At 45.3% G+C, this 24,480-nt stretch overlaps 1 protein-coding gene across 1 annotated transcript in view; it reads left to right on the plus strand.

Moving 5' to 3' along the window:
- Positions 1-24,480, plus strand: part of TRRAP (transformation/transcription domain associated protein) — an 885,394-nt gene that overhangs the window by 398,875 nt on the left and 462,039 nt on the right. The window contains exon 36 of the mRNA XM_078664902.1: positions 21,409-21,607. Coding sequence (XP_078521028.1) covers positions 21,409-21,607 — 199 coding nt within the window. The remainder of the gene's footprint in view (positions 1-21,408; positions 21,608-24,480) is intronic.

The raw sequence follows: 24,480 nt of genomic DNA on the forward strand, positions 1-24,480 counted from the left end.
ACTGACCAATCTGGAATCCTCAAGCCCTGATGACATGGGAGAGAACATTAAAGAGTTCTACAGTAAAGAACTAAAGGTGAACATAAAGGAAGGGCTAATTAGAACTGTGAACAAAAGAGAATCATATTTACAACACTTTACTGTCACTATCATTTACCTGCCTCTTACTCAATTGTTTGTCTGACCATCTTGTGGCTGTCTTGTCTCTGGAGCATTCGCAATTTACTTATGTCCTTTCACTTCTCACTTTTATAGAACGACTTTTTTCTTTTGCCTTAAGCATCACTCGACAAGAGTTCATGTGTTTTCTAGTTGTCTCCCTAGTGTGCTTCTATTCCTCCTCTGCATGCTGTGTTGTTCACTCTCTGACCCATGTGCTTCTCTCCCCCCCTTCTCCTTGATGCACTCACCCTTGTGTGGTTTCCGTGTGTTACTTTCTCACCTGTGTGTTTCTCCACCTGACCTGCACGTTACACTCTCACCCGTTTGTTTTGCTCCCTTCCTGCTCCACGTTGCTCTGCTGTCACACTAGGTTGCTTTTCTCCGACCCACCCATGCCCTCTGTGTTGCTCCCCACTCTCTTTCCCCCATTTTTTGCAGGGATCGGCATTTGTGTGGTGTTAACACCTGCAAAATGATGCAGGCGGAATTGTCAGGCTGTTTTAAAAATCCTTCTTTATCCATACTGACTTTCATCAAGGATGCTGTACAACATTGCTAAAAAAAAGAATTGGCACAACAGATAGGTCCTGAAATGGATTAATGAGGCCTGAGGTGGGTTCAGGACTATGCAGCCTTGGTATTCGGTATGCTGACATTTAATAGTACCTGCTGGAGGCTTCTGAGGTACGCTTTGGGCGCAGGCACTCATTATTTTACAAATGCACTGACCACTACTAATGTCCAGACCGGCCCAAAGAAAGAATGTAAGCTGAACCCGCCTTTCACTCACACTACGCAAAAAATATAAAATCTTCCCAAACAAACAAAGTATAAGTTGCAATGCCTCTGAAAAACACTCCATAATATTCAACAATGAACCATTTAAAACATAATGAGCCATATAAATGCTTTAATACAGGACTGTAGATAAAGTGCTTGTGCGAAGCTAAATAACAGTTATCTTTGGCAGGTGCCGTTCATGTGGCCCTAAGAAGTTCTGGAAAGATGAACACCATGTGTTCGAGGCATGTGGGCTGCTGAATTCATATCTATGTTATAAAAGAACAGGGTTAAACCCACTAAAGTCAAAAGGACCTGGGTAACTATGTAGTACAAAAGGAAGGGGTCCCAGACAGAAAACATATAATTCACAATATGACTTAATTGAGAAAAGGACAATTGTTTCAAGAAGCAAAGTTATTAGATGCAAAAAAGTTTAATTCAGATTTGCACATGTTACCTTTCATTGGTTAGACCACATAACAATTTTTTCTAAGTAGAAAAAAAATGTTTATGTGCCCACATACACAACGGGGAAGGGGTGAAGTGAGGGAAAGTGTCAAGGATAGGGTAGGATAAAGGGATAATCTGAATCATTCAGTGACAATATTGTTCACAATTCAAAAATTAATTACATGTGGTTCCTTTAGCCAAAGGCCACAACTAAAGGCTCATAAAGAGTCCTGAAACAACTAATGCAGACAACCAGACTCCACTACAGCCGCTGAAGTCTTGCTTGGGGTAGGAGTTGGTAATCCTTGTAGAGTCTACGTTTCGACCCAAAATACGTGTAGGAAAGTAGCCCTTACAAGACGGGTCTTCTTCAGGACAAAACAGTTGTGGGTGGGCGACCTCCTAGGGGTAATTAAAAAGAAATCAATTAACACACACCCTTCCTGTTAATTAATACAAGGAAGGCGGATTTCGGAAAATTATCAGTTAAAAACGTGTTGTCAAATTGCAAAAGACACTGCACACATAGTTCTAATATTGCAGGGGATTGCAATCCAGATATACAAGATCTGGTACTGGCTCACCTATCGCGGGAGGCGAGAGGAACAGAGTCTCCAGGGGGTAGTGTCTCCCGGACCACGTTATAGAATTATGACTGAAAATTGCAAGAAAAGACGATGTCATCTCTTGGTCAGCTAAAAATTACACCAAATTCAGTTTCATATAGGCAATTCAGAACTTTCGTTGACAAACACACACACCTATGGATATCTTGTCGCTTGGACTATAATCGAATACCCATAAGGGCTTCGCCAAACCCCAATTTACATGATAAATACCAGACTGTTAGTTCGAGTACATAGGGCAAAGGTTCCAGAAGTATCCAGTGGTTGGGAAAATCAGGCTCCCTGACTAGAAAAATACTAGTGGTCGTGTTTTTACACATCCAGCCATCAAAGCTTCTAGGGGTATCTATTAACGTAGGCTCGAAAATGACATACCTCACGTGCGCTTCTGTGACACCAGAAAGCGTGTATATTTCATATGCAGTATAGACCTGAGTACCGTCTCTCTGCAAACATTTTAATGGCAAACATTAGATCTACCGATCAATATTGAATTCCATAATTCTACATTCAAATTAATGCATTCCAAATGTAGTGATCATACCTTAAACCACTTAGTTATTTCGTGGTGTCAACTCGTGGGGGTTTGGGAAAACACCTGTGCATGGGAGACAAAGCGGGAAAAATGTGCTATCGGTAAAGTGCAATTGCACAATTGGCAGTGCCTCGTTGTGAACAAAATTAAAGACATACCTCTGACCACCAACGGGTTCTGGAGGCGTCTCGCCGAAAAACGTTTATTATTCCATAATTCTTCTGCCTTTAAATAAGGAGGAGGGCATTTAGTATGGAAGCCGACAACGTATTACATTAAACCGGCACAGTTTTAAACATGGGGCTTACCTCAAGGACTCTGATATGGCGGCAGAGTTAATCGTATTTATCCGGCACACCTCTCTGCAAAACAACGAAACAACGGTGGGTTTTAATATTCAACCCCTGTGTGCCACGTTACCTTAAAGGAACATCATAGGGCGAAAGACGGGATATGATTTAAGCGCTTACCCTCAACGATTTAAATCGGACCGGAATGTATTCCCGCAACCCGACGCACTCAGTTCTCCGCCAAACAACCGGGGCCTCGTAAACTTCCTGGTTGGGTGTAGGGGGTGGAGCATACCACCGAAGCCTCGATGGAGGTAGTAGAAAGACTACTCTTCCCCGGCTTACCCAGGTGATATTTGCCGATTCGGTACCAGCCGATTATCTAAAAAATTGCCTATTATGGAAGGCTTTGTGGGCTCAATTTGTAATTGTAAAAATTATAATTTAATAAATTAAATAATAAAACGGGGTTATTTAGATTGAGTCCAACTAAACACACACAAAGGTGTATAAAAATTCATAACAGGAGCGTTGCTCCTCTAGTCGTGTTAGGACAAATCGAGGAAGGCACTAATAGAAAGGCATTAGTAAAGACTTATTCTAGGCACATGAGGGTGAGTAAAAACGTATTCTAGGCACATGGAGCTGTATTAGTTCATGTTAATAGGCCCACAGGCGCGCCGCGCCCCATCATATTGGATAATTATTCAGAGAGGCAAAATAAGTGTGTCCAACAAGGCACACATATTGGTGTCTGATATTCTATGCGTGACATTATTAGACAAACCCTATTGTATGTTCATGGAGATGTGGGACATCAGAAGTAAAACCCATCTATGGTTGTACCCATCTTCTATCGCAGCACAGACACATAATTTACGTTATTGCAATTCTATGTCGTAGATAATCATATATGACACATGAAATACATACATGTTATTCATTGTTTCATAGAATCTATGGCTTGCCTGCCAAACAGGGTAGCAAAAACCATACAGTAATGTTTAGGTAATAGAACGTACACGTAGTATATATACGGGCAGTGTGCACTTGTCTCGCAGGATAGTGTAAACCATACCCATTTCCTGGTTTCATCAGCTCTGGTGCAAACCTGTAGACAGTGCACTTATCTCGCAGGGTAGTGTAGACTGTTCAACATATTGCCCTGATCAAAGGTTCAGAGGTTAGCCAACTGTACAAAACTACTTTCGGATTCGTTTAGGCCCTCCATTACAGAATTGAAAATATGGATCCACTTCAGCTCTCGAACATTGAGGATACTTGATAAATCACCTCCCCTTGGGCCTAGTGTCACCTGTTCCAATACTACCCATTTTAATGTTTCAGGCATGTGGTTCTCTTTTACGCAGTGTTCAACTAGGGGTGCCCCAGGTACCTTGCATCTAATGCGGCTGCAGTGTGCAAGGATTCTAGCTTTTACACGCTGCTGAGTCTGACCTACGTATATAAGGTCACACGGACAGATTATGCCGTAAATCACATTCCTGGTGTTACAGTTCGTGTGGCTCTTGTGTGTGTGTGTCGGTGGTTTTTCAAAGAGAAGTCCTTTGATTGGATAGTGGAAGGGCAGGCCTTACAGTTGCCACACCTAAAATGTCCCACTACAGGAGGCTGTTTCCAGCATGAAGCCAAGGTAGGTGCAGCCGGGCACTCCAAAAAGGATGATACCACATAGTCTTTTACATTCCTCGCTTTTTTGAAGGCGTGCATGGGTACGCTGGTAATCTCCAAATCATCTGCAATTAAGCCCCAGTGCTTGTTGATTGTCTTTCTGATTGCATTACTTTTAGTTGAAAATGTAGTAACGCAAATCATGCGTTCTTCATCTTGACGAATTCGTAGGGTGGGTTCCAAGAGTGTTTCACGATGGCTAAACCATACCCTCTTCCTGGAGCGCCTGATCAACCGTTTGGGGTAACCTCTTTCTATCAAACGTTTCATTAGTATGTCGGGTTGTGTCATGTAGTCTTCTTTCTTACTGCAGTTCCTCCGGATTCGAAGAAACTGGCCATAGGGTAAGTTATCCCGAAGGCTCCGAGGATGGTGACTGGAGTACTGCAACAGAGAGTTACGTTCTGCAGGCTTTCTGAAGAGTGTAGTATGTAGTGTGCCTTCTTCCGCTACTATCGTGATATCCAGGAAATCAATTCTGCTGTTGCTTGCTTGCATCGAGAATTGAATATCTCGAGACTGCAGGTTTAGCCAAGAGTGAAAACGTTGAAGTTCACTATCATTACCTTTCCATATGATCAAAACGTCATCAATATACCGCCTCCACAGTTGTATTTGATGTTGGAATGGGTTGTGATCACTGATGACAAAGGTGTTTTCATAAAAAGCCATGAACAAAATTGCCAGGTCCGGTGCAAAGGCTGCCCCCATTGCCACGCCTTTAGTTTGCAAATAAAATACATTTTGGAACATAAAGAAATTCCTCATCATAGCAATCTTTAATAGAAGGATGATGAATGCAGTGGGTACTTGTACCGGGGCTTCCCGACTGTCAAGGGCTGCAGTGGCCACCATGAGGGCCTCCTCCTGGGGGATACTCGTATAAAGCGACACAATGTCGCAGGTTACCAGTACTTCCTCCTCTGGATTGAATGGTTTACCATCTACCAGATTAATGGTGTGTGTGGTGTCTCTCAGGTAGGTGGTAGTTGCTTCCGCTAGGGGTTTAAGGAAGAAATCCACATAACGACATAGAGGCTCAAGGATGGATCCACATCCAGAGACGATAGGTCGACCTGGGGGGTTCTTATAACTGACACCATCATTTAGCTGACTACTGACCCAACAAAACACTTGGCGGCTAAGATCCAGAGGGTCACGCAGGAAGGAGTTCAACAAGGTTTCCTAACGGATCATGAGTATCAGTACCTTAATCAGAGTTATCCACGCATACCAACCATTTATACCTTACCCAAGGTACATAAGGACATGCACAACCCCCCAGGACGACCTATCGTCTCTGGATGTGGATCCATCCTTGAGCCTCTATGTCGTTATGTGGATTTCTTCCTTAAACCCCTAGCGGAAGCAACTACCACCTACCTGAGAGACACCACACACACCATTAATCTGGTAGATGGTAAACCATTCAATCCAGAGGAGGAAGTACTGGTAACCTGCGACATTGTGTCGCTTTATACGAGTATCCCCCAGGAGGAGGCCCTCATGGTGGCCACTGCAGCCCTTGACAGTCGGGAAGCCCCGGTACAAGTACCCACTTCATTCATCATCCTTCTATTAAAGATTGCTATGATGAGGAATTTCTTTATGTTCCAAAATGTATTTTATTTGCAAACTAAAGGCGTGGCAATGGGGGCAGCCTTTGCACCGGACCTGGCAATTTTGTTCATGGCTTTTTATGAAAACACTTTTGTCATCAGTGATCACAACCCATTCCGACATCAAATACAACTGTGGATGCGGTATATTGATGACGTTTTGATCATATGGAAAGGTAATGATAGTGAACTTGAACGTGTTCACTCTTGGCTAAACCTGCAGTCTCGAGATATTCAATTCACGATGCAAGCAAGCAACAGCAGAATTGATTTCCTGGATATCACGATAGTAGCGGAAGAAGGCACACTACATACTACACTCTTCAGAAAGCCTGCAGAACGTAACTCTCTGTTGCAGTACTCCAGTCACCATCCTCGGAACCTTCGGGATAACTTACCCTATGGCCAGTTTCTTCGAATCCGGAGGAACTGCAGTAAGAAAGAAGACTACATGACACAATCCGACATACTAATGAAACGTTTGATAGAAAGAGGTTACCCCAAACGGTTGATCAGGCGCTCCAGGAAGAGGGTATGGTTTAGCCATCGTGAAACACTCTTGGAACCCACCCTACGCATTCGTCAAGATGAAGAACGCATGATTTGCGTTACTACTTTTTCAACTAAAAGTAATGCAATCAGAAAGACAATCAACAAGCACTGGGGCTTAATTGCAGATGATTTGGAGATTACCAGCGTACCCATGCACGCCTTCAAAAAAGCGAGGAATGTAAAAGACTATGTGGTATCATCCTTTTTGGAGTGCCCGGCTGCACCTACCTTGGCTTCATGCTGGAAACAGCCTCCTGTAGTGGGACATTTTAGGTGTGGCAACTGTAAGGCCTGCCCTTCCACTATCCAATCAAAGGACTTCTCTTTTAAAAACCACCGACACACACACAAGAGCCACACGAACTGTAACACCAGGAATGTGATTTACGGCATAATCTGTCCGTGTGACCTTATATACGTAGGTCAGACTCAGCAGCGTGTAAAAGCTAGAATCCTTGCACACTGCAGCCGCATTAGATGCAAGGTACCTGCGGCACCCCTAGTTGAACACTGCGTAAAAGAGAACCACATGCCTGAAACATTAAAATGGGTGGTATTGGAACAGGTGACACTAGGCCCAAGGGGAGGTGATTTATCAAGTATCCTCAATGTTCGAGAGCTGAAGTGAATCCATATTTTCAATTCTGTAATTGAGGGCCTAAACGAATCCGAAAGTAGTTTTGTACAGTTGGCTAACCTCTGAACCTTTGATCAGGGCAATATGTTGAACAGTGTACACTACCCTGCGAGATAAGTGCACTGTCTACAGGTTTGCACCAGAGCTGATGAAACCAGGAAATGGGTATGGTTTACACTATCCTGCGAGATAAGTGCACACTGCCCGTATATATACTACGTGTACGTTCTATTACCTAAACATTACTGTATGGTTTTTGCTACCCTGTTTGGCAGGCAAGCCATAGATTCTATGAAACAATGAATAACATGTATGTATTTCATGTGTCATATATGATTATCTACGACATAGAATTGCAATAACGTAAATTATGTGTCTGTGCTGCGATAGAAGATGGGTACAACCATAGATGGGTTTTACTTCTGATGTCCCACATCTCCATGAACATACAATAGGGTTTGTCTAATAATGTCACGCATAGAATATCAGACACCAATATGTGTGCCTTGTTGGACACACCTATTTTGCCTCTCTGAATAATTATCCAATATGATGGGGCGCGGCACGCCTGTGGGCCTATTAACATGAACTAATACAGCTCCATGTGCCTAGAATACGTTTTTACTCACCCTCATGTGCCTAGAATAAGTCTTTACTAATGCCTTTCTATTAGTGCCTTCCTCGATTTGTCCTAACACGACTAGAGGAGCAACGCTCCTGTTATGAATTTTTATACACCTTTGTGTATGCTTAGTTGGACTCAATCTAAATAACCCCGTTTTATTATTTAATTTATTAAATTACAATTTTTACAATTACAAATTGAGCCCACAAAGCCTTCTATAATAGGCAATTTTTTAGATAATCGGCTGGTACCGAATCGGCAAATATCACCTGGGTAAGCCGGGGAAGAGTAGTCTTTGTACTACCTCCATCGAGGCTTCGGTGGTATGCTCCACCCCCTACACCCAACCAGGAAGTTAACGAGGCCCCGGTTGTTTATCGGAGAACTGAGTGCGTCGGGTTGCGGGAATACATTCCGGTCCGATTCAAAGCATTGAGGGTAAGCGCTTAAATCATATCCCGTCTTTCGCCCTATGATGTTCCTTTAAGGTAACGTGGCACACAGGGGTTGAATATTAAAACCCACCGTTGTTTCGTTGTTTTGCAGAGAGGTGTGCCGGATAAATACGATTAACTCTGCCGTCATATCAGAGCCCTTGAGGTAAGCCCCATGTTTAAAACTGTGCCGGTTTAATGTAATACGTTGTCGGCTTCCATACTAAATGCCCTCCTCCTTATTTAAAGGCAGAAGAATTATGGAATAATAAACGTTTTTCGGCGAGACGCCTCCAGAACCCGTTGGTGGTCAGAGGTATGTCTTTAATTTTGTTCACAACGAGGCACTGCCAATTGTGCAATTGCACTTTACCGATAGCACATTTTTCCCGCTTTGTCTCCCATGCACAGGTGTTTTCCCAAACCCCCACGAGTTGACACCACGAAATAACTAAGTGGTTTAAGGTATGATCACTACATTTGGAATGCATTAATTTGAATGTAGAATTATGGAATTCAATATTGATCGGTAGATCTAATGTTTGCCATTAAAATGTTTGCAGAGAGACGGTACTCATGTCTATACTGCATATGAAATATACACGCTTTCTGGTGTCACAGAAGCGCACATGAGGTATGTCATTTTCGAGCCTACGCTAATAGATACCCCTAGAAGCTTTGATGGCTGGATGTGTAAAAACACGACCACTAGTATTTTTCTAGTCAGGGAGCCTGATTTTCCCAACCACTGAATACTTCTGGGACCTTTGCCCTATGTACTCGAACTAACAGTCTGGTATTTATCATGTAAATTGGGGTTTGGCGAAGCCCTTATGGGTATTCGATTATAGTCCAAGCGACAAGATGTCCATAGGTGTGTGTGTTTGTCAACGAAAGTTCTGAATTGCCTATATGAAACTGAATTTGGTGTAATTTTTAGCTGACCAAGAGATGACATCGTCTTTTCTTGCAATTTTCAGTCATAATTCTATAACGTGTTCCGGGAGACACTACCCCCTGGAGACTCTGTTCCTCTCGCCCCCCGCGATAGGTGAGCCAGTACCAGATCTTGTATATCTGGATTGCAATCCCCTGCAATATTAGAACTATGTGTGCAGTGTCTTTTGCAATTTGACAACACGTTTTTAACTGATAATTTTCCGAAATCCGCCTTCCTTGTATTAATTAACAGGAAGGGTGTGTGTTAATTGATTTCTTTTTAATTACCCCTAGGAGGTCGCCCACCCACAACTGTTTTGTCCTGAAGAAGACCCGTCTTGTAAGGGCTACTTTCCTACACGTATTTTGGGTCGAAACGTAGACTCTACAACGATTACCAACTCCTACCCCCAAGCAAGACTTCAGCGGCTGTAGTGGAGTCTGGTTGTCTGCATTAGTTGTTTCAGGACTCTTTATGAGCCTTTAGTTGTGGCCTTTGGCTAAAGGAACCACATGTAATTAATTTTTGAATTGTGAACAATATTGTCACTGAATGATTCAGATTATCCCTTTATCCTACCCTATCCTTGACACTTTCCCTCACTTCACCCCTTCCCCGTTGTGTATGTGGGCACATAAAATTTTTTTTGCTACTTAGAAAAAATTGTTATGTGGTCTAACCAATGAAAGGTAACATGTGCAAATCTGAATTAAACTTTTTTGCATCTTTAACTTTGCTTCTTGAAACAATTGTCCTTTTCTCAATTAAGTCATATTGTGAATTATATGTTTTCTGTCTGGGACCCCTTCCTTTTGGAATTGATATCTATAGCATAGATCGCCGCCTAGTGTTGGGTCCGGATGATTGCACATTGTTGTCCTGGAAGAGTCTTCGAAGTATCACGAGATAGGTGGCTCCTCCCCTGGACTACAGTGCGCATGGGCATCGACTCCATCCCCAGATTGTTTTTTTACGCCATTGGGTTCGGATGTATATTCGACATCTCCAGTTCGGAATCGATATAGACTTTTCTTAAGACCCGAAGGCCTTTTCCTATACCGTCGGTATTGTCTTGCGTTCGGTGCCCAGCTCTGTTCCGGCTCAGTTCCCGAGTCGGACGTGCAGAAGAGTCGCGTGCCTCTTCGGTGCTCGAGGCCCAGTCAACGCAACCAACATTCGTCATGGAACGGAGCCCGTTCAAGAAATGTCCTGTGTGCGGATCGAAGTATCCACACATCGACGTCCACCCAGTGTGCAACAAGTGCCTCTCGCCGGATCATGATGAAGCCAACTGTATGGCTTTTTCCCGTTTTCGATCTAAGAAGACGATTCGACTTCGGCGCGTGGCGCGCATGGAGGCCCAGCAGTCGGCCCCGGCACCGGTGGACATCTTCGAGAGGGAAGAAACAGACGAGTCAGAAGATCAAGAGCCGATTTCCACTCCTGTGGAGGAGATCGACTACACCTACGACGCAGACATCGAAGTGCTTGATACTGAAGAAGTCGTCGACGAGGTAGGAGACGACAATGAGGCCTATGGGGCCACGGAAGATAGCTCAGGGGAAGAGCTATGCCCCGTTCGGACAATCACTAAGGCTCAGGTCGAGGGATCGCCACATGGCCTTACCCAAGACCTTCCACCCAGTTCCACGGCCTCGCCTACGGGCCCGACTACGGACACTTCTGCGGAGCCGCCGTTGGTCAAACCGAAACTGAAAGTGAAAGCTTCGGTGTCGACGAAAACAAAAGTGATGGAGACGCCATCGAAAGCGAAGATGGCTGTCCCTCTGGCCGCCTCCTCGTCTTCCGACAAGTCGGCGCAGCCGAAGCCGAGGAAGGCTGTCGACCAGGTGAAGTCGACCAAGGGTGTCGAGCCGAAGTCGGTCAAGGGCGTCGATCCCAAATCGCTCAAGGGCGTCGAGCCGAAGACTGGGCCACAAAAACAGGCTGTCAAGCCCGCCGACCCGAAGCTGCCGGCGCCGAAGGCCGTCGACACAGTCGGAGGACACGGCGCACCTAAAAGGGCTGATCCCGCGCATCGGCCGGAGAAACCACGGCATCGACGCTCGAGTCTACACACGCTGGTGGATCGAGGCCGTCTGTCGGGTCGACGAAACTGTCCGCATCCTTCACAAAGCAGGTGTCGGACTCTTTGCAACGCATCAGGAACAAGGCTTCTGCGGTCGATCCGAAGGATGCTGCGCCCCAAAGCAAGTTGCCAAAACGCCGAAGTCCTCGGTGCCACTCCTGTTCACGTTACCGCCGAAGGTGGCACCGAAGGCGTTCGCACCGAAGCCGGTCGACGACGCGCACGTGCAGGTGTCTGTGGGGTCGAAGCCTTCTCAGCCACTGGTGAGCTCGAAGCATCGACAACCCCTGATGGAGGAGCAGTCGGAACACTTTATCGACGCCGACACCGGTAAACTTACACTCTACAAGAGGAAGATCACGGCGGCGCAGCCTATGGAGTCCTACACGATTCCTTTGAAGCGCAAGAAGCCTTCTACGGATTCCCCGGTTCTAGTTGAGCCACTTGTCCCACGGACTCAAACAGTTGCTACACCCTCCCCCACTTATTCGGATGGGGAGGCTGGGGAAGGTGATGAGGAGGAGTATAATTTCCTTGCCAACACTGATCCTGAGGATCACCAGGACGTTTGGGTGGATGCAGGGGACCCAGGGGACCAGCACACTGCCCCGGACACTCAGGTGTACAATGTCAAAACCTCTCCTACAGAGGATTCTGCAACATTTAATGCCCCAATTGAGAGGGCGGCTAAAAACCACGACGTCGAGCTGCATACTGACCCTATTGAGGTGGACTTCCTCTTTGATACCTTTTCCACAGCAGAAAAGACTGTCAAGACTCTCCCAATGCTGAAAGGGGTTCTGAAACATGCTGCGGACATTTTTAAAGAACCCACACGTGCCAGGGTTATCAACCCTAGGATTGAAAAAAAGTATAGACCGGCACCTGGCGACCCTACCTACATCAAGGGCCAGTTGCCTTTGGACTCTCTGGTTGTTTCTAATGCCCGGAAGAGGGCAAATTCACAGTCCACTGGTGATGCTCCTCCCCCGACAAGGAATCTGAAGTGCTAGAAGCATCAGGGAAGAGGGTGGCGGCTCAAGCGGCCAATATCTGGTGCATTTCAAACACTCAGGCACTCTTGGCCAGATATGACAGGGCACACTATGATACACTATGATACACTAGAGACCCTGTTACAACATCTACCAGATCAGTATAAAGAGGCAGCGGAGATGCTCATTCAGGAAGGGAAGCTCATCTCCAACGCTTCTATTAAATGTGCACTGGACGTGGCGGACACCGCGGCAAGGGCCATTAACACTAGTGTCATGTTGCGACGTCAGGCCTGGCTCAGGATCTCCGGGTTCAAGCCGGAGATGCAAACCACCATCCTCAATCAGCCTGTAAACCCCGATAGACTATTTGGTCCTGAGGTGGATACCACCCTGGAAAAAATAAAGAAGGATACCGAGACTGCAAAGTCCATGGGGGCTCTCCAGTCCCAACAGTTTTGGGCCACTACTTTTCGTCGCTCAGGCAATAGAGGTGTTTCCAGAGGCCAGATGTCCCAGCAAATGCAATACACTAAAGGTGGGGCGCAGTCCTCTTACACCAAGCAGAGTAGAGGCGGCTATCGGGGCAACAGCACCAAGGGCAGAGGTCGTGGAAACAACAACTCCCGCTCCTCCGCCACCAACAAACAGTGACGCCCTGTCACTGCCCCCGACCATACGACACCTGTTGGGGGGAGACTGCAGCAGTTCCTGCCGGTCTGGAAATCCATCACCACAGACAGGTGGGTCAGAAAACTTATCCAGTACGGTTATTGTCTGGAGTTAACTTCCACTCCACCCAACTTGCCACCAAAACACCGTCCTATGTCCACAGAGCATTTGCACTTATTACAGCAAGAGGTACTCGTCATGCTGCAAAAAGGGGCGATCAAGCTCGTGCCAGTGGAGGAAGAAGGCACAGGAGTGTACTCCCTGTACTTCTTAATCCCGAAGAAGGACGGGTCCCTCAGACCCCTCAACCAGTATATTCTCTCAGAACATTTTCATATGCTAACACTGCAGCAGGTTCTTCCGTTGCTCAATCAAGGGGACTTCCTCGCAACCTTGGATCTCAAGGATGCATATTTTCACCTTCCACTACATCCATCACACAGAAAATACCTCAGATTCACCATTCAGAATCAGCATTATGAATTCAAGGTCCTCCCTTTCGGGGTGACCACATCGCCCAGGGTGTTCACAAAATGCCTGGCGACAGTGGCTGCGCACCTCAGGAGACAAAACGTTCACGTCTACCCTTATCTGCCAACATGTCCCACACCATTCACCTTCTTCACACTCTGGGATTCTCACTGAACTATCCAAAGTCGCACCTTCAGCCAGCCCCTGTGCGGCAGTATCTGGGCGCGACAATAGATACTCTGGCAGCCACGGCTCAGCCAAATTCTGTGAGGGTCAACAGCATTCAGTCGCTGATCCAGAAGTTCAGACCGCAACACTCGCTTCCGGCACGAGTGTTCATGCAGTTGATAGGCATGATGGCCTCCTGCAGTTTCATAGTCCCGCATGCCAGACTACATATGCGTCCGCTTCAGGAGTGCTTAGCACATCAGTGGGCTCAGGGACAGTTGAAAGACCTAGTGTTGGTGACCGGTCGGGCATACAACTCTCTGCATTGGTGGAATCCCCACAACCTTTGCAAGGGCCGACCATTCCAAGAGCCTGTGCCACAGATTATTCTGACGACGGACGCATCTCTCCAGGGATGGGGAGCTCATGTACTCCACTACACGGTGCAGGGACTATGGACAACGCAGCAACAGAAGATGCACATCAACTACCTGGAACTGATGGCAATCTTCATGGCAATGAAGGCATTCAAGGTACATCTGTGCAACAAAGTCGTGTTGATCCGGACGGACAACATGACAGCCATGTACTATATTCAAAAGCAGGGGGGTGTACACTCTCTACAGTTGTCTCATCTGGCTCAGAGCATGTGGAAGTGGGCCATTCAGAGGAACATCTTCCTCATGGCGGAACACCTCCCGGGCAAGGACAATCAGATGGCGGATCTGCTCAGCAGGTACAGCCACCAAATGCACGAGTGGGAGATACATCCATCAGTACTCCGCCCGTACTTCCAGCAGTGGGGTCATCCAGAGATAGACCTATTCGCCACAAGGGAAAACGCAAAATGCCAACGCTTTGCCGCCAGGTTCCCGCACCCGCAGTCGCAGGGCAATGCGATATGGATGAACTGGTCAGGCAGATTTGCGTACGCTTTTCCCCCAGCACCTCTCATACCGCTGGTGGCAAGAAAGCTAAAGCAACACTCGATGACACTCATCCTGGTTGCTCCAACGTGGGCACGCCAACCATGGTACACCACGTTTCTAGAACTCTCCGTGGTACCGCATCAAAGGCTGCACCTCACACCCAGGCTTTTGAGGCAGAGCCATGGCGACATTCAGCACCCAGATCCGCAACAGGTCAACCTGGCGATCTGGCTCCTGAAGTCTTAGAATTTGGCTACCTTAACTTGCCTCCTGACTGCATGGATATCATACGGGAGGCAAGGAAGCCCACCACCAGAGCATGCTATGCAGCAAAATGGAAGCGGTTTGTCATTTACTGTGCAGAACACAACATCGACCCGCAAGATGCATCTACTCACAACATCATTTGTTATTTGTTACATCTTTACAAATGCAATCTGGCATATGCTTCCATTCGGATACACTTATCCGCCATAGTGGCTTATCTCCAGAACAGGCAGCATCTCTCCGTTTTCAGAGTGCCTGCCATTAAAGCCTTTCTAGAAGGACTGAAACTGGTCATTCCTCCCAGAACCCCGCCAGCTCCTGTATGGAACCTTAATGTGGTCCTCACCAGACTGATGGGCCCACCTTTTGAGCCTCTACATTCCTGCGAGATTCAGTTCTTAACTTGGAAGGTGGCTTTCCTAATAGCCATAACGTCCCTGCGACGTGTTAGTGAGCTACAGGCGCTCACTGTACAAGAGCCATTCATACAGATTCACTCAAACAGGGTGGTGCTGCGCCCTAACCCTAAATTTCTTCCTAAGGTGGTTTCGCAGTACCATGTCAATCAGACTATTGAACTGCCCGTGTTCTTTCAAAATCCTGAGACAGTGGCTGAAAGAATGCTCCACACTCTTGACGTCAAACGAGCTTTGATGTACTACATCGATAGGACCAAAGATTTTAGGAGGACGAAACAACTCTTTGTTGCCTTTTCTGCCCAACACAAAGGCAACCCCATTTCCAAAGCAGGTATAGCCAGGTGGATCGTTAAGTGTATTCAAATTTGCTATCTCAAAGCTAAGCGCACTTTGACGGTCCCCCCCAGAGCCCACTCCACCCGCAAGTTGGGGGCCTCCATGGCTTTCCTTGGTAATATCCCTTTGGAAGACATTTGTAGAGCAGCCACATGGTCTACCCCACACACATTTACTAAACACTACTGTGTAGATGTGCACTCCAAGCAGCAAGCAGCTGTAGGGCAGGCTGTTCTAAAAACACTTTTTCAAACGTCTGCAGCTGGCACAGGCGGCCGCCGATAATGGAGGGACTGCTATATATTCTATGCTATAGATATGAATTCAGCAGCCCACATGCCTCGAACTGAATATGCTACTTACCAGTATGCATCTGTTCTTGGCATGTAGGGCTGCTGACATTCAGATCGCCCGCCTTCCTCCCCGGTGCCTGTAGCGGCTGCAGAATTTACACTTACTCTTAGCATGGTCATCGCTCACACTGTTACACTCCATCTTCGCCACAATGGCTAAAAACAATCTGGGGATGGAGTCGATGCCCATGCGCACTGTAGTCCAGGGGAAGAGCCACCTATCTCGTGATACTTCGAAGACTCTTCCAGGACAACAATGTGCAATCATCCGGACCCAACACTAGGCGGCGATCTATGCTATAGATATGAATGTCAGCAGCCCTACATGCCAAGAACAGATGCATACTGGTAAGTAGCATATTCATTGTGTAGTCTGTTTCCCAAATTGTTACTCTATTACGAGTTGTAGATTCTACGTGTTGATGCTGTACAATCACATCCAGGATAAGGAGTGAGTTTTCCTTAGGACGAAGCAAAGAATAATAGACCAGACGTCCAATGAGAAAGTGAGAACCTGCAGACACATCTTGTATGTTCCTCCATCTCTGTTTTCTGTAGAAGAGCTTCCCCCAACTCATTCGGTGGAGCATCACTCTCAGCCATCTAGAGCAGCGTTTCCCAAACTGTGGTCCGCGGACCCTAGGGGTCCATGAGACATTCCCAGGGGGTTCCGCAGGACTCGAGTGCCTGTCCTCGTAGTGAAAAATGAAACGCCCTTGCGTCCTCACAGCACACAAGAGCTGTGAATGTTGGCGCAGGGGCGGCGAGACCACAACAATACAATCGGGCGGCGGGGGCAGCGAGTGGGCAGTCAGGCGGGCGGGGCTGCAGGGGGCACAGCGGCTGGGGAAACGAGTGGAACAGAAGGCAAAATGGGCACAAAAACAAGGAAAAAACGAGTGGCACAGAAGGCAGAAGGGCACAAAAAACGAGGGAAAAGCGAGTGGCACGAAGGCAGAAGGGCACAAAAAATCTAGTGGAACAGAGGGCAGAAGGGCACAAAACACGAGGGAAAAATGAGTGGCACAGAGGGCAGAAAGGCACAAAAAACGAGTGGCACAGAGGGCAGAAAGGCACAAAAAACGAGTGGAACAGAGGGCAGAAAGGCACACAAAACGAGTGGAACAGAAGACAAAAGGGGCACAAAACCGAGGGGAAAACGAGTGGCACAGAGGGCAGACGGGCACAAAAAATGAGTAGCACAGAGGCAAAATACAGAAATTTAGGGGCAGCTAAGAACAGAAGGCAGAACGGGCAGAGAGGCACGGGGGCAGCGAGGGGAACAGAAGGGAAAACTGGGCAGAGACACGGGGCAGCGAGGGGTACAGAAGGAAAGACCGGGCAGAGAGAGCACGGGGACAACGAGGGGAACAGAGGGAAGAAAAAGGGGCAACGTACAGACAGCGGGGGAAGACAGACAACAGCAGTCACAGACACAACAATGAAAATACAGGCAATACAATAAAAGCAATAAAGCCCGGAAAGGCACATGTGTATAGGTTACCGTTACTTAGCAGGCAGGTAAAAATAGATGCAGCCAGGATCAGCAGTAGGATTTTCTTACTGCTGTCTGATTGCTCACTTTCCACAAGCCTCTGGGTGAATTATGTGTGCTGTCTAGCTTTCATATTCAGACATATCAAGCTATTATTCTGTGTAGCCTTTGCAGTTTGTTGTTGGCAAGGGACGGGGCAGTGGGCATCCTAACAGGAGAGGGTCCTGTCAGGTGCCACGCGAGGCCTCTCTAAAATATGCCTTAACTGCACTGCTCATCCCTTGGTTGTAAAATGTTGTTCTGCTGTCTGTGACTAAAGATTGTCTGACAGGGGTTTATGGTAATTGGCATAGCATTGTTCCATGATCTCGCTGAAACAATATGCCTCCTGTGCAGATACCTTCCTGCCATCTCTTGCACTTCCATGATAAACTCCTAATATAGACCTTGAATTTGCTCTGTACACTAGACTCATCGCTTTGTGCACTATCTTGTTAGAATTTTCTCAATTTTTGTTGCTTCTTGGGGCATGTCTTTATTATAAAATGCTTCATAATTGTATAATATGTTAGACCTTCTTAAACTGTGAATAGGTAAAAATTCTAATAATTCACAATCATTCAACCTGTTGCTGTAAGGAAGGGTCACCACTCCAATGCTCTGGAATGAGAATGTAGAGGTGCTGTTATGGCTGAGAGCAGGAGACTTGTACCACTAAATAATACACTGCTGTATGCATACATGTCCATGCCAATAGACCCAATTCAGGCTGTCTCCCTCTTGAAATTGCCTCTGCTTCAAAAGGCGTTTTTAAAAAGAAATTTTAATTGTACAAATTGCTTGGGGGTCCCCGGCTTCCAAGAGTGATTCAGTGGGGGTGCTCAGTAGTCAAAAGTTTGGGACCCACTGATCTAGCGGCCTAGTACCTAAATCTGCTTTTTCTCCAGGGCTCCGTAGGGCTGATAATACACAAATGTTGAGCTCTGTGACAACAACAGAAGGAGAGACGTAGGCATTGTGTTACAACCCCAGATGAGTCCCAAAAGAAAAACAGTAAGAAGAGCTGTCAATAGGTGCTCTACACACAGGTAGGTCTTGTAGATCAAGATATGTCAGTTCTCAGAGGAAACTTCCATCCTCTTCAGTGTTGAATATGAGGTGGGCTCTGTCAGTTTTGCAGACGACTACTCCTAGAGCTTCCCAGATAAATGATGTCACTTTTCATTTAATGGCAAACACAGCCTTTTAGAAGCTGAGCAGTGAAACTTCCACTCTTATTTGAGACATACATAATATTCAAAGCTCTTCTCCTTAAACCTAAAGCAAGATCCTTTGGTTGCTAAATCTGTCTACCATCGCCAAGAGAAGAATACAAGCTTTCAGAATCAGGTCCTCTCTTTTTAGTGATACACAACTACCTGATTCTTTGCCAATCTCTACTGCAAGAAAATGTGTCAGTGCTTCTGGAGCAACAGAATCTGCTCCACCGAAAGAGGACAGCAAGCGAACAAACTCAGAGCGGAAGAAAGTCCGTACTGTGGGCTTCTACATCTCAGAGCCATGGAGCTCTGAGCCGACTTCTTGACAGCCTTCCTGAAGATCGGGAGAATCTTAAGGTTATTCTCCTAGAAGGCAAGATTATATCAGACCAGGCCATCAGTGCAGACAAGTACTCAGCTGATTTGGCAGCATGGGACATCCTTCATGGAACTTCCTTATTATGCAACTCTTGGCTAAGACTCACTTCCCAACCTCCCCTGGCACCTCAGAAAATCATGGATATTCCTTTTTTCAGTTCTTCCCTCTTTGATTCTCACACATCACAAACTCTAGTATATGAGACCCTAAATTCTGAGCTTCGAGAGGTCCAGTAAACGGGTTATCGGAGAGGCCAGCAATATTCCCAAATTTCCTTTTTAAAAAGGCGTCAACGAGAACAATGGTCACTAAAGCATGTTTTTCCAATATAGACATCTCAGAGAAATAGAGACTCGCAACAATGTCTGTAGCTGTGGGTACAACCCCTACAGAGAAAAAAAATACTATCTTACTCTGGCATCACCATCCGGCACCCCGATGGCTGGCAATATTTCCAACCATATTCCTGCTTAGCAGAAATCCGTGAAATACATTTTGGTGCTGAATAATGAACAAATCTGGTTGCACTGTAACTCTGTTCTTCCTCTCCGTACATTCCACCAAAGACGTCCAGACTTTGAGTCTTCCTAGTGTCTGACACAAAAAGTAAAGATAATTCAGAAGAATAGAGCTTATGAAAGTCCCTGAGTCCTACATGAAACAAGGGAATTTACTTACTCCTGTTGCTACTTAAGTCAGGAGAAGTCAACACTAGGATTTCGTCCCATCCTGTATCTCCGTTATTCCAAAATATGTGAAATGCGCACCAAATTTTGAAAGCTGGCTCTCCATTAAATTCCTATGCATCTTCACAAAGGATATTGAGCGTTATCATTAGGCCTGCAGTATGCCTATTTTCATATTCAAATCTAAAATGCCTCTATAAAGTGCGTAATTCCCAATACCAATTACATGTCCTCCCTTTGAGTCTGAAGTCGACAAATGATATAACTTTTACATCTCAGCCATCCAGACTCTGGGGTGGTGATGTAATAAAGGGAATATGCTGAAAGCAGTTCCATTCCAGAAACCTCGCACTTCCATCTGAGTTGCCATGGTTGCGTCACTAGAGGTCTGGGTTGCCAACATGGAGCATCATTTAGTCCAAGGCAGATGGTCTTCTCCAGAGAAACTTTTCATATCAATGTTTTCTGATTGAGATATGTCAGTCGCCCTCGGATGTATACATTTCCATCCAAGTTGGTGAAATAGGTGCTCATTCTAACAACACTTCCACTCTATCCACAAACGGGGGAAAGATCCAGTGTCTTGCGAAGGGAAGCTCAAGTGGATCTTGTGCTGAGAATTACAAATTAACATCTCTCTGCCACTGCTACATCTTTCAGGTTTGCACAGCAGAAAAGGAGACAAACTCAGCAGGCAGCACAAAATGAGTACTAGACAACATGGTGCTTCAAAACATCTTCTGTGACTGGAACACTCCAGAAAAAGCCCAGTTTGCCACAGGAGACGATGTGAAATGCCACAACTTTGCATCCAGGTACCCTGAGTCCAGATTGAGGAGCAGTCCAATATGGAATGCACCTGCCTGACAAAGGCATCTGAATGATTCCGTACAAATGACAATCCTAATGGTACCAAACTGAATGTGTAATCCAGACCTGCTTCAAAGTCACCGGAGACTTCCACTCAAACCGGACCTTCCTTCCAGGATATCAGGCAGGATTCTAGAACTCTGCACCCTTTGCCCTGCTCACCTGGGGTAAAGTGCCTGTGCCTCCTCCTTTCAACATAAGACCTTTTAAAAAAAATTCTGCTTTATAAAGTACTTTTTGATCCTCCACGTGCAAGGCTCCTATAGAACTGCTGGCTATCGATGAAGGTCATATGATATAGAACTAATTTTACTGGTAAGAAACCTTTTTAGTTACTTTGGCAGTTTCTTTGGGTTGCGTGTGTTAACTATATTGCACCCCATCAATGGAGAATTGAAGTTGTTAGAGTGCGGTATGTGACACTATGTTAGTCATCAAAATAATTGTTCATTGTGGCTTAGTTAGAATTGATAGTTTAGGTTATATATTTGCTGGATAATCCATGATGTATCATATGATGCACATTTCAGGGTTTTGACTTTTCAGAATATACTATAGGCCGGTTGTATAACTGCCATTGTCCGAGAAGCTATGCCTGTAGTTAAATAAATACATTTAAAAAAGAGTAGCAACACTTAATTTATGTAAATGCTTTATTTCTCCTTTTTCATCTAGGCGAAATTATGCAGACATTGAATTGCTTTTTCAACTACTTCGGGCTTTCACTGGCCGTTTTCTCTGTAACATGACTTTCTTGAAAGAATATATGGAGGAGGAAATCCCGAAGAACTATGGCATACTTCAGAAACGTGCCCTTTTCTTCCGCTTTGTTGATTTTAATGATCCCAACTTTGGAGATGAGCTTAAAGCAAAGGTTATTTTTTCATGCTATTTATTAAACTTTTTATATTCGTTTTGAATTAAACCGCATTTGGTTCTAAATTTCTATCTAGGTTTAGAATGTATATTTCACCTTGTAGACTTTCTTAGTAGACAGACAGATAACAAACTTCTTTTCTGAAGAGGGCTAGTCATCTAGAAGTATTGGGACGTGCACATGTATTTTTGTAATTTCTTAAAATCTTATTCTGTATTCATAGATCATCCACAGCTAAAACAATCCTCTTTATAAAGCAATTGGCGAGTAAATATGAAATACATTAAGTACTTTAGGATTTAATAGAATCTGATTATGTTTTACTTGATTGTTTTCAGACTAGGCTCTTCCTCCGTTAGGGAGTTGCTAGAGGTTTGGGTTTACTGCTGGCAGTTTCAAGTGAGTGGGACACAAAGCTTATCAAATTAGATTCTTGTTCACATTCTTCAAAATGCCCACATATTGGGAGATGGTTTTCAATGGTAAATAGTCAAGATGTTATATTGAATACAAACTTTGCAAAGATTTTTTTCTTTTGTTTAATTTTTCTGCTGGCTAATAGGTAGCCTTGTGCGACACCACTTTATCTTAGTCCCGACCCAGTACAGAAACTGAACCATATATAGGCCCACCATAGCACACTGACACAGTTCCTTGCGTTCCATGCCTTCGGACGCGGATCAGAAGCTTGCTCCCTTAAATTTTTCTTGTCATGTTGGCAAGTTTTTGTGCAAAATTTTAATTTCAGTGTGCAAGGTACCATGTTCAATTACTCCAGATACCTCTCTACCAGGAGGCGAGAGTTGCACAGGTGATCAGCGTTATCGGGCACATTTAACCTGCGCCAATCACCGGAGGACGGGATATGCTCCCCGGGGACTCCAGGTCCCAGATATCACTCTGCAGGGAGGCGAAGGCTGCACAGCTGACCATCGCTTTCAGCCTCATTTATCCTACCTGAAATCACCACAGTGCGGGACGCGCCTGGCCAAAACCTGGACCAAGGACAAGCCTTCCTGTGCCCGTTAGCGCCAGGAAGAGGCAGGGCAGGGCCACCGCCCATGGTCCTTGGCTCTGGGCCCCATAGCCTCTGCATTCTTGGAAATCATTTTATGAAATTGCTGCTCTGAGACCAATCTAATATTGGATTAGGCTTTGGACAACTGAGCATTTGGGTCCCTATAGGTATTGTGTCAGGGCTCTATTAGTTGGTCAGTCAGTGAGTAAAATTCCCTGGCTATTAAAGCTGGACTTGTATTACCTCGAGATGCTTATGAGAAACTAAAAACGAGTGATTGGAACTTTGTCCTAGAAGTCAAACTATCAGTGCTTCCTTGGGTAGACTTATAGATTCCTACCTGTCGTTTAAATGTGCATCAGATTTTGAGCCATTTATGAACTTTGCTATCAACCCAGTTGCACAAGTACTTTTTATAAAAATTAAATTAGGGATTCTCCTCCTGGCTTCCCTTACTTGTTCTTGGAATCAAAAATAAATTACTTCCAACACATTTTCCATTGGCTGCCAGGCAGTGAACGATGAACATGTTAAAAAAATTGTAAGGCTTAAGCAAAACATTGCTCATATTAGATTATTCCTCTTCATCAACTCCTTGGCCTCAGTGATCGCCACACCTCTTTAAGAATATGCAAAACAAAGACTAAAGATTGTATTGTTTTTTTCGATTGTGGGCTACTTGTCTTCAGTATTGCACAGTAGGATAAATGCATTAAAATGTAAAGGCTATTTTTTGCATTGTTATTATTTTATGTAACTTGAGTCATCCTTTTAGACCACGGGCTTTGGCTCTTTTATTGTCACATTTTTAGTGTCCATTTTTACATACAATTGGTCTAATTTTGATCCTATAGATTGCCATTCTTTAGCAGGACTGATTATTTGTTTTGACCAATTTTATTGAATTTTGCATTTTGGGAAAGAATTGTATTGAAGAATCTAATCATTGAATGAAATTGCATTTTAATGAAATATGTATTTCCTTTCTGTAATGAATGTTTTTATCTCGCATTTTTATAAAATATTATATCTTGTACCTTTTATCGTTCAATTGAGACTAAATAAAGGAAAATGATGACCATGTCATAATCAAAGAAACTTGCAAAGACTGTCACAAACAAATGCCTTTGAGAGACACTCACCAGGTGAGTCTCTGGTGTCTAGGGTCTTCACATAAGGCTTGCTTTGACTGTGTTGGGATGAATTACAAGGTGATCTAATACCTTGAAGCTAAGCTCAATTCCTTTTAACACCAGGCGTGTAAGGGCTTGTCAATGTTGCGTATGGTGACTTGTTAAAATTCTTCAGGCTGTTCCCATGAAAGGTTCTCTTTCCATTCCAAGTCGCCCAGTAAGTGCGAATCCCCCCCCCAATAAAATGTTAAGATTCACTTTATCTCTTCCTGCCACTCTTTTCAGGAGAAGTCATGTGGACGTCAAGTGCCCCTCTATCTCGGTTTCCTGTCTCCTACCACAGAACTGATCCCACAGCTTGAACAGATCTGACCCGAATTCCCGGTCCCTCAGTGACACTGCAACAAGTTGAACCCTTCAAGGAGGCTAAGTTGCACATTTCTAGTGCCATGAAGGTTGCCGATGGCGTGCCTTCACAACCCAATGATCCTAGGTCTCCAATCGGATTAGCGTTGGTGAATCCTTCCTGGACGCCGTCTGTGCCTTTTCAACCCACTGTGGGGTCTCGCACCTGGGCAGACATCCATCCTGACTTTGAACTGAGCACCATGATCTTCTCTGGTCCTCCTCCCCCCATGTGTCAATGCTGGCATTGACACTGGGGGAAGAATGTCATGTTTTTTTGAGCTCTGAAACAAATCTGACACAACCGAAGTCCC

The sequence above is a fragment of the Lissotriton helveticus genome, chromosome 10 (genome assembly GCF_964261635.1).
Source record: "Lissotriton helveticus chromosome 10, aLisHel1.1, whole genome shotgun sequence".
Taxonomy (NCBI): Eukaryota; Metazoa; Chordata; class Amphibia; order Caudata; family Salamandridae; genus Lissotriton; species Lissotriton helveticus.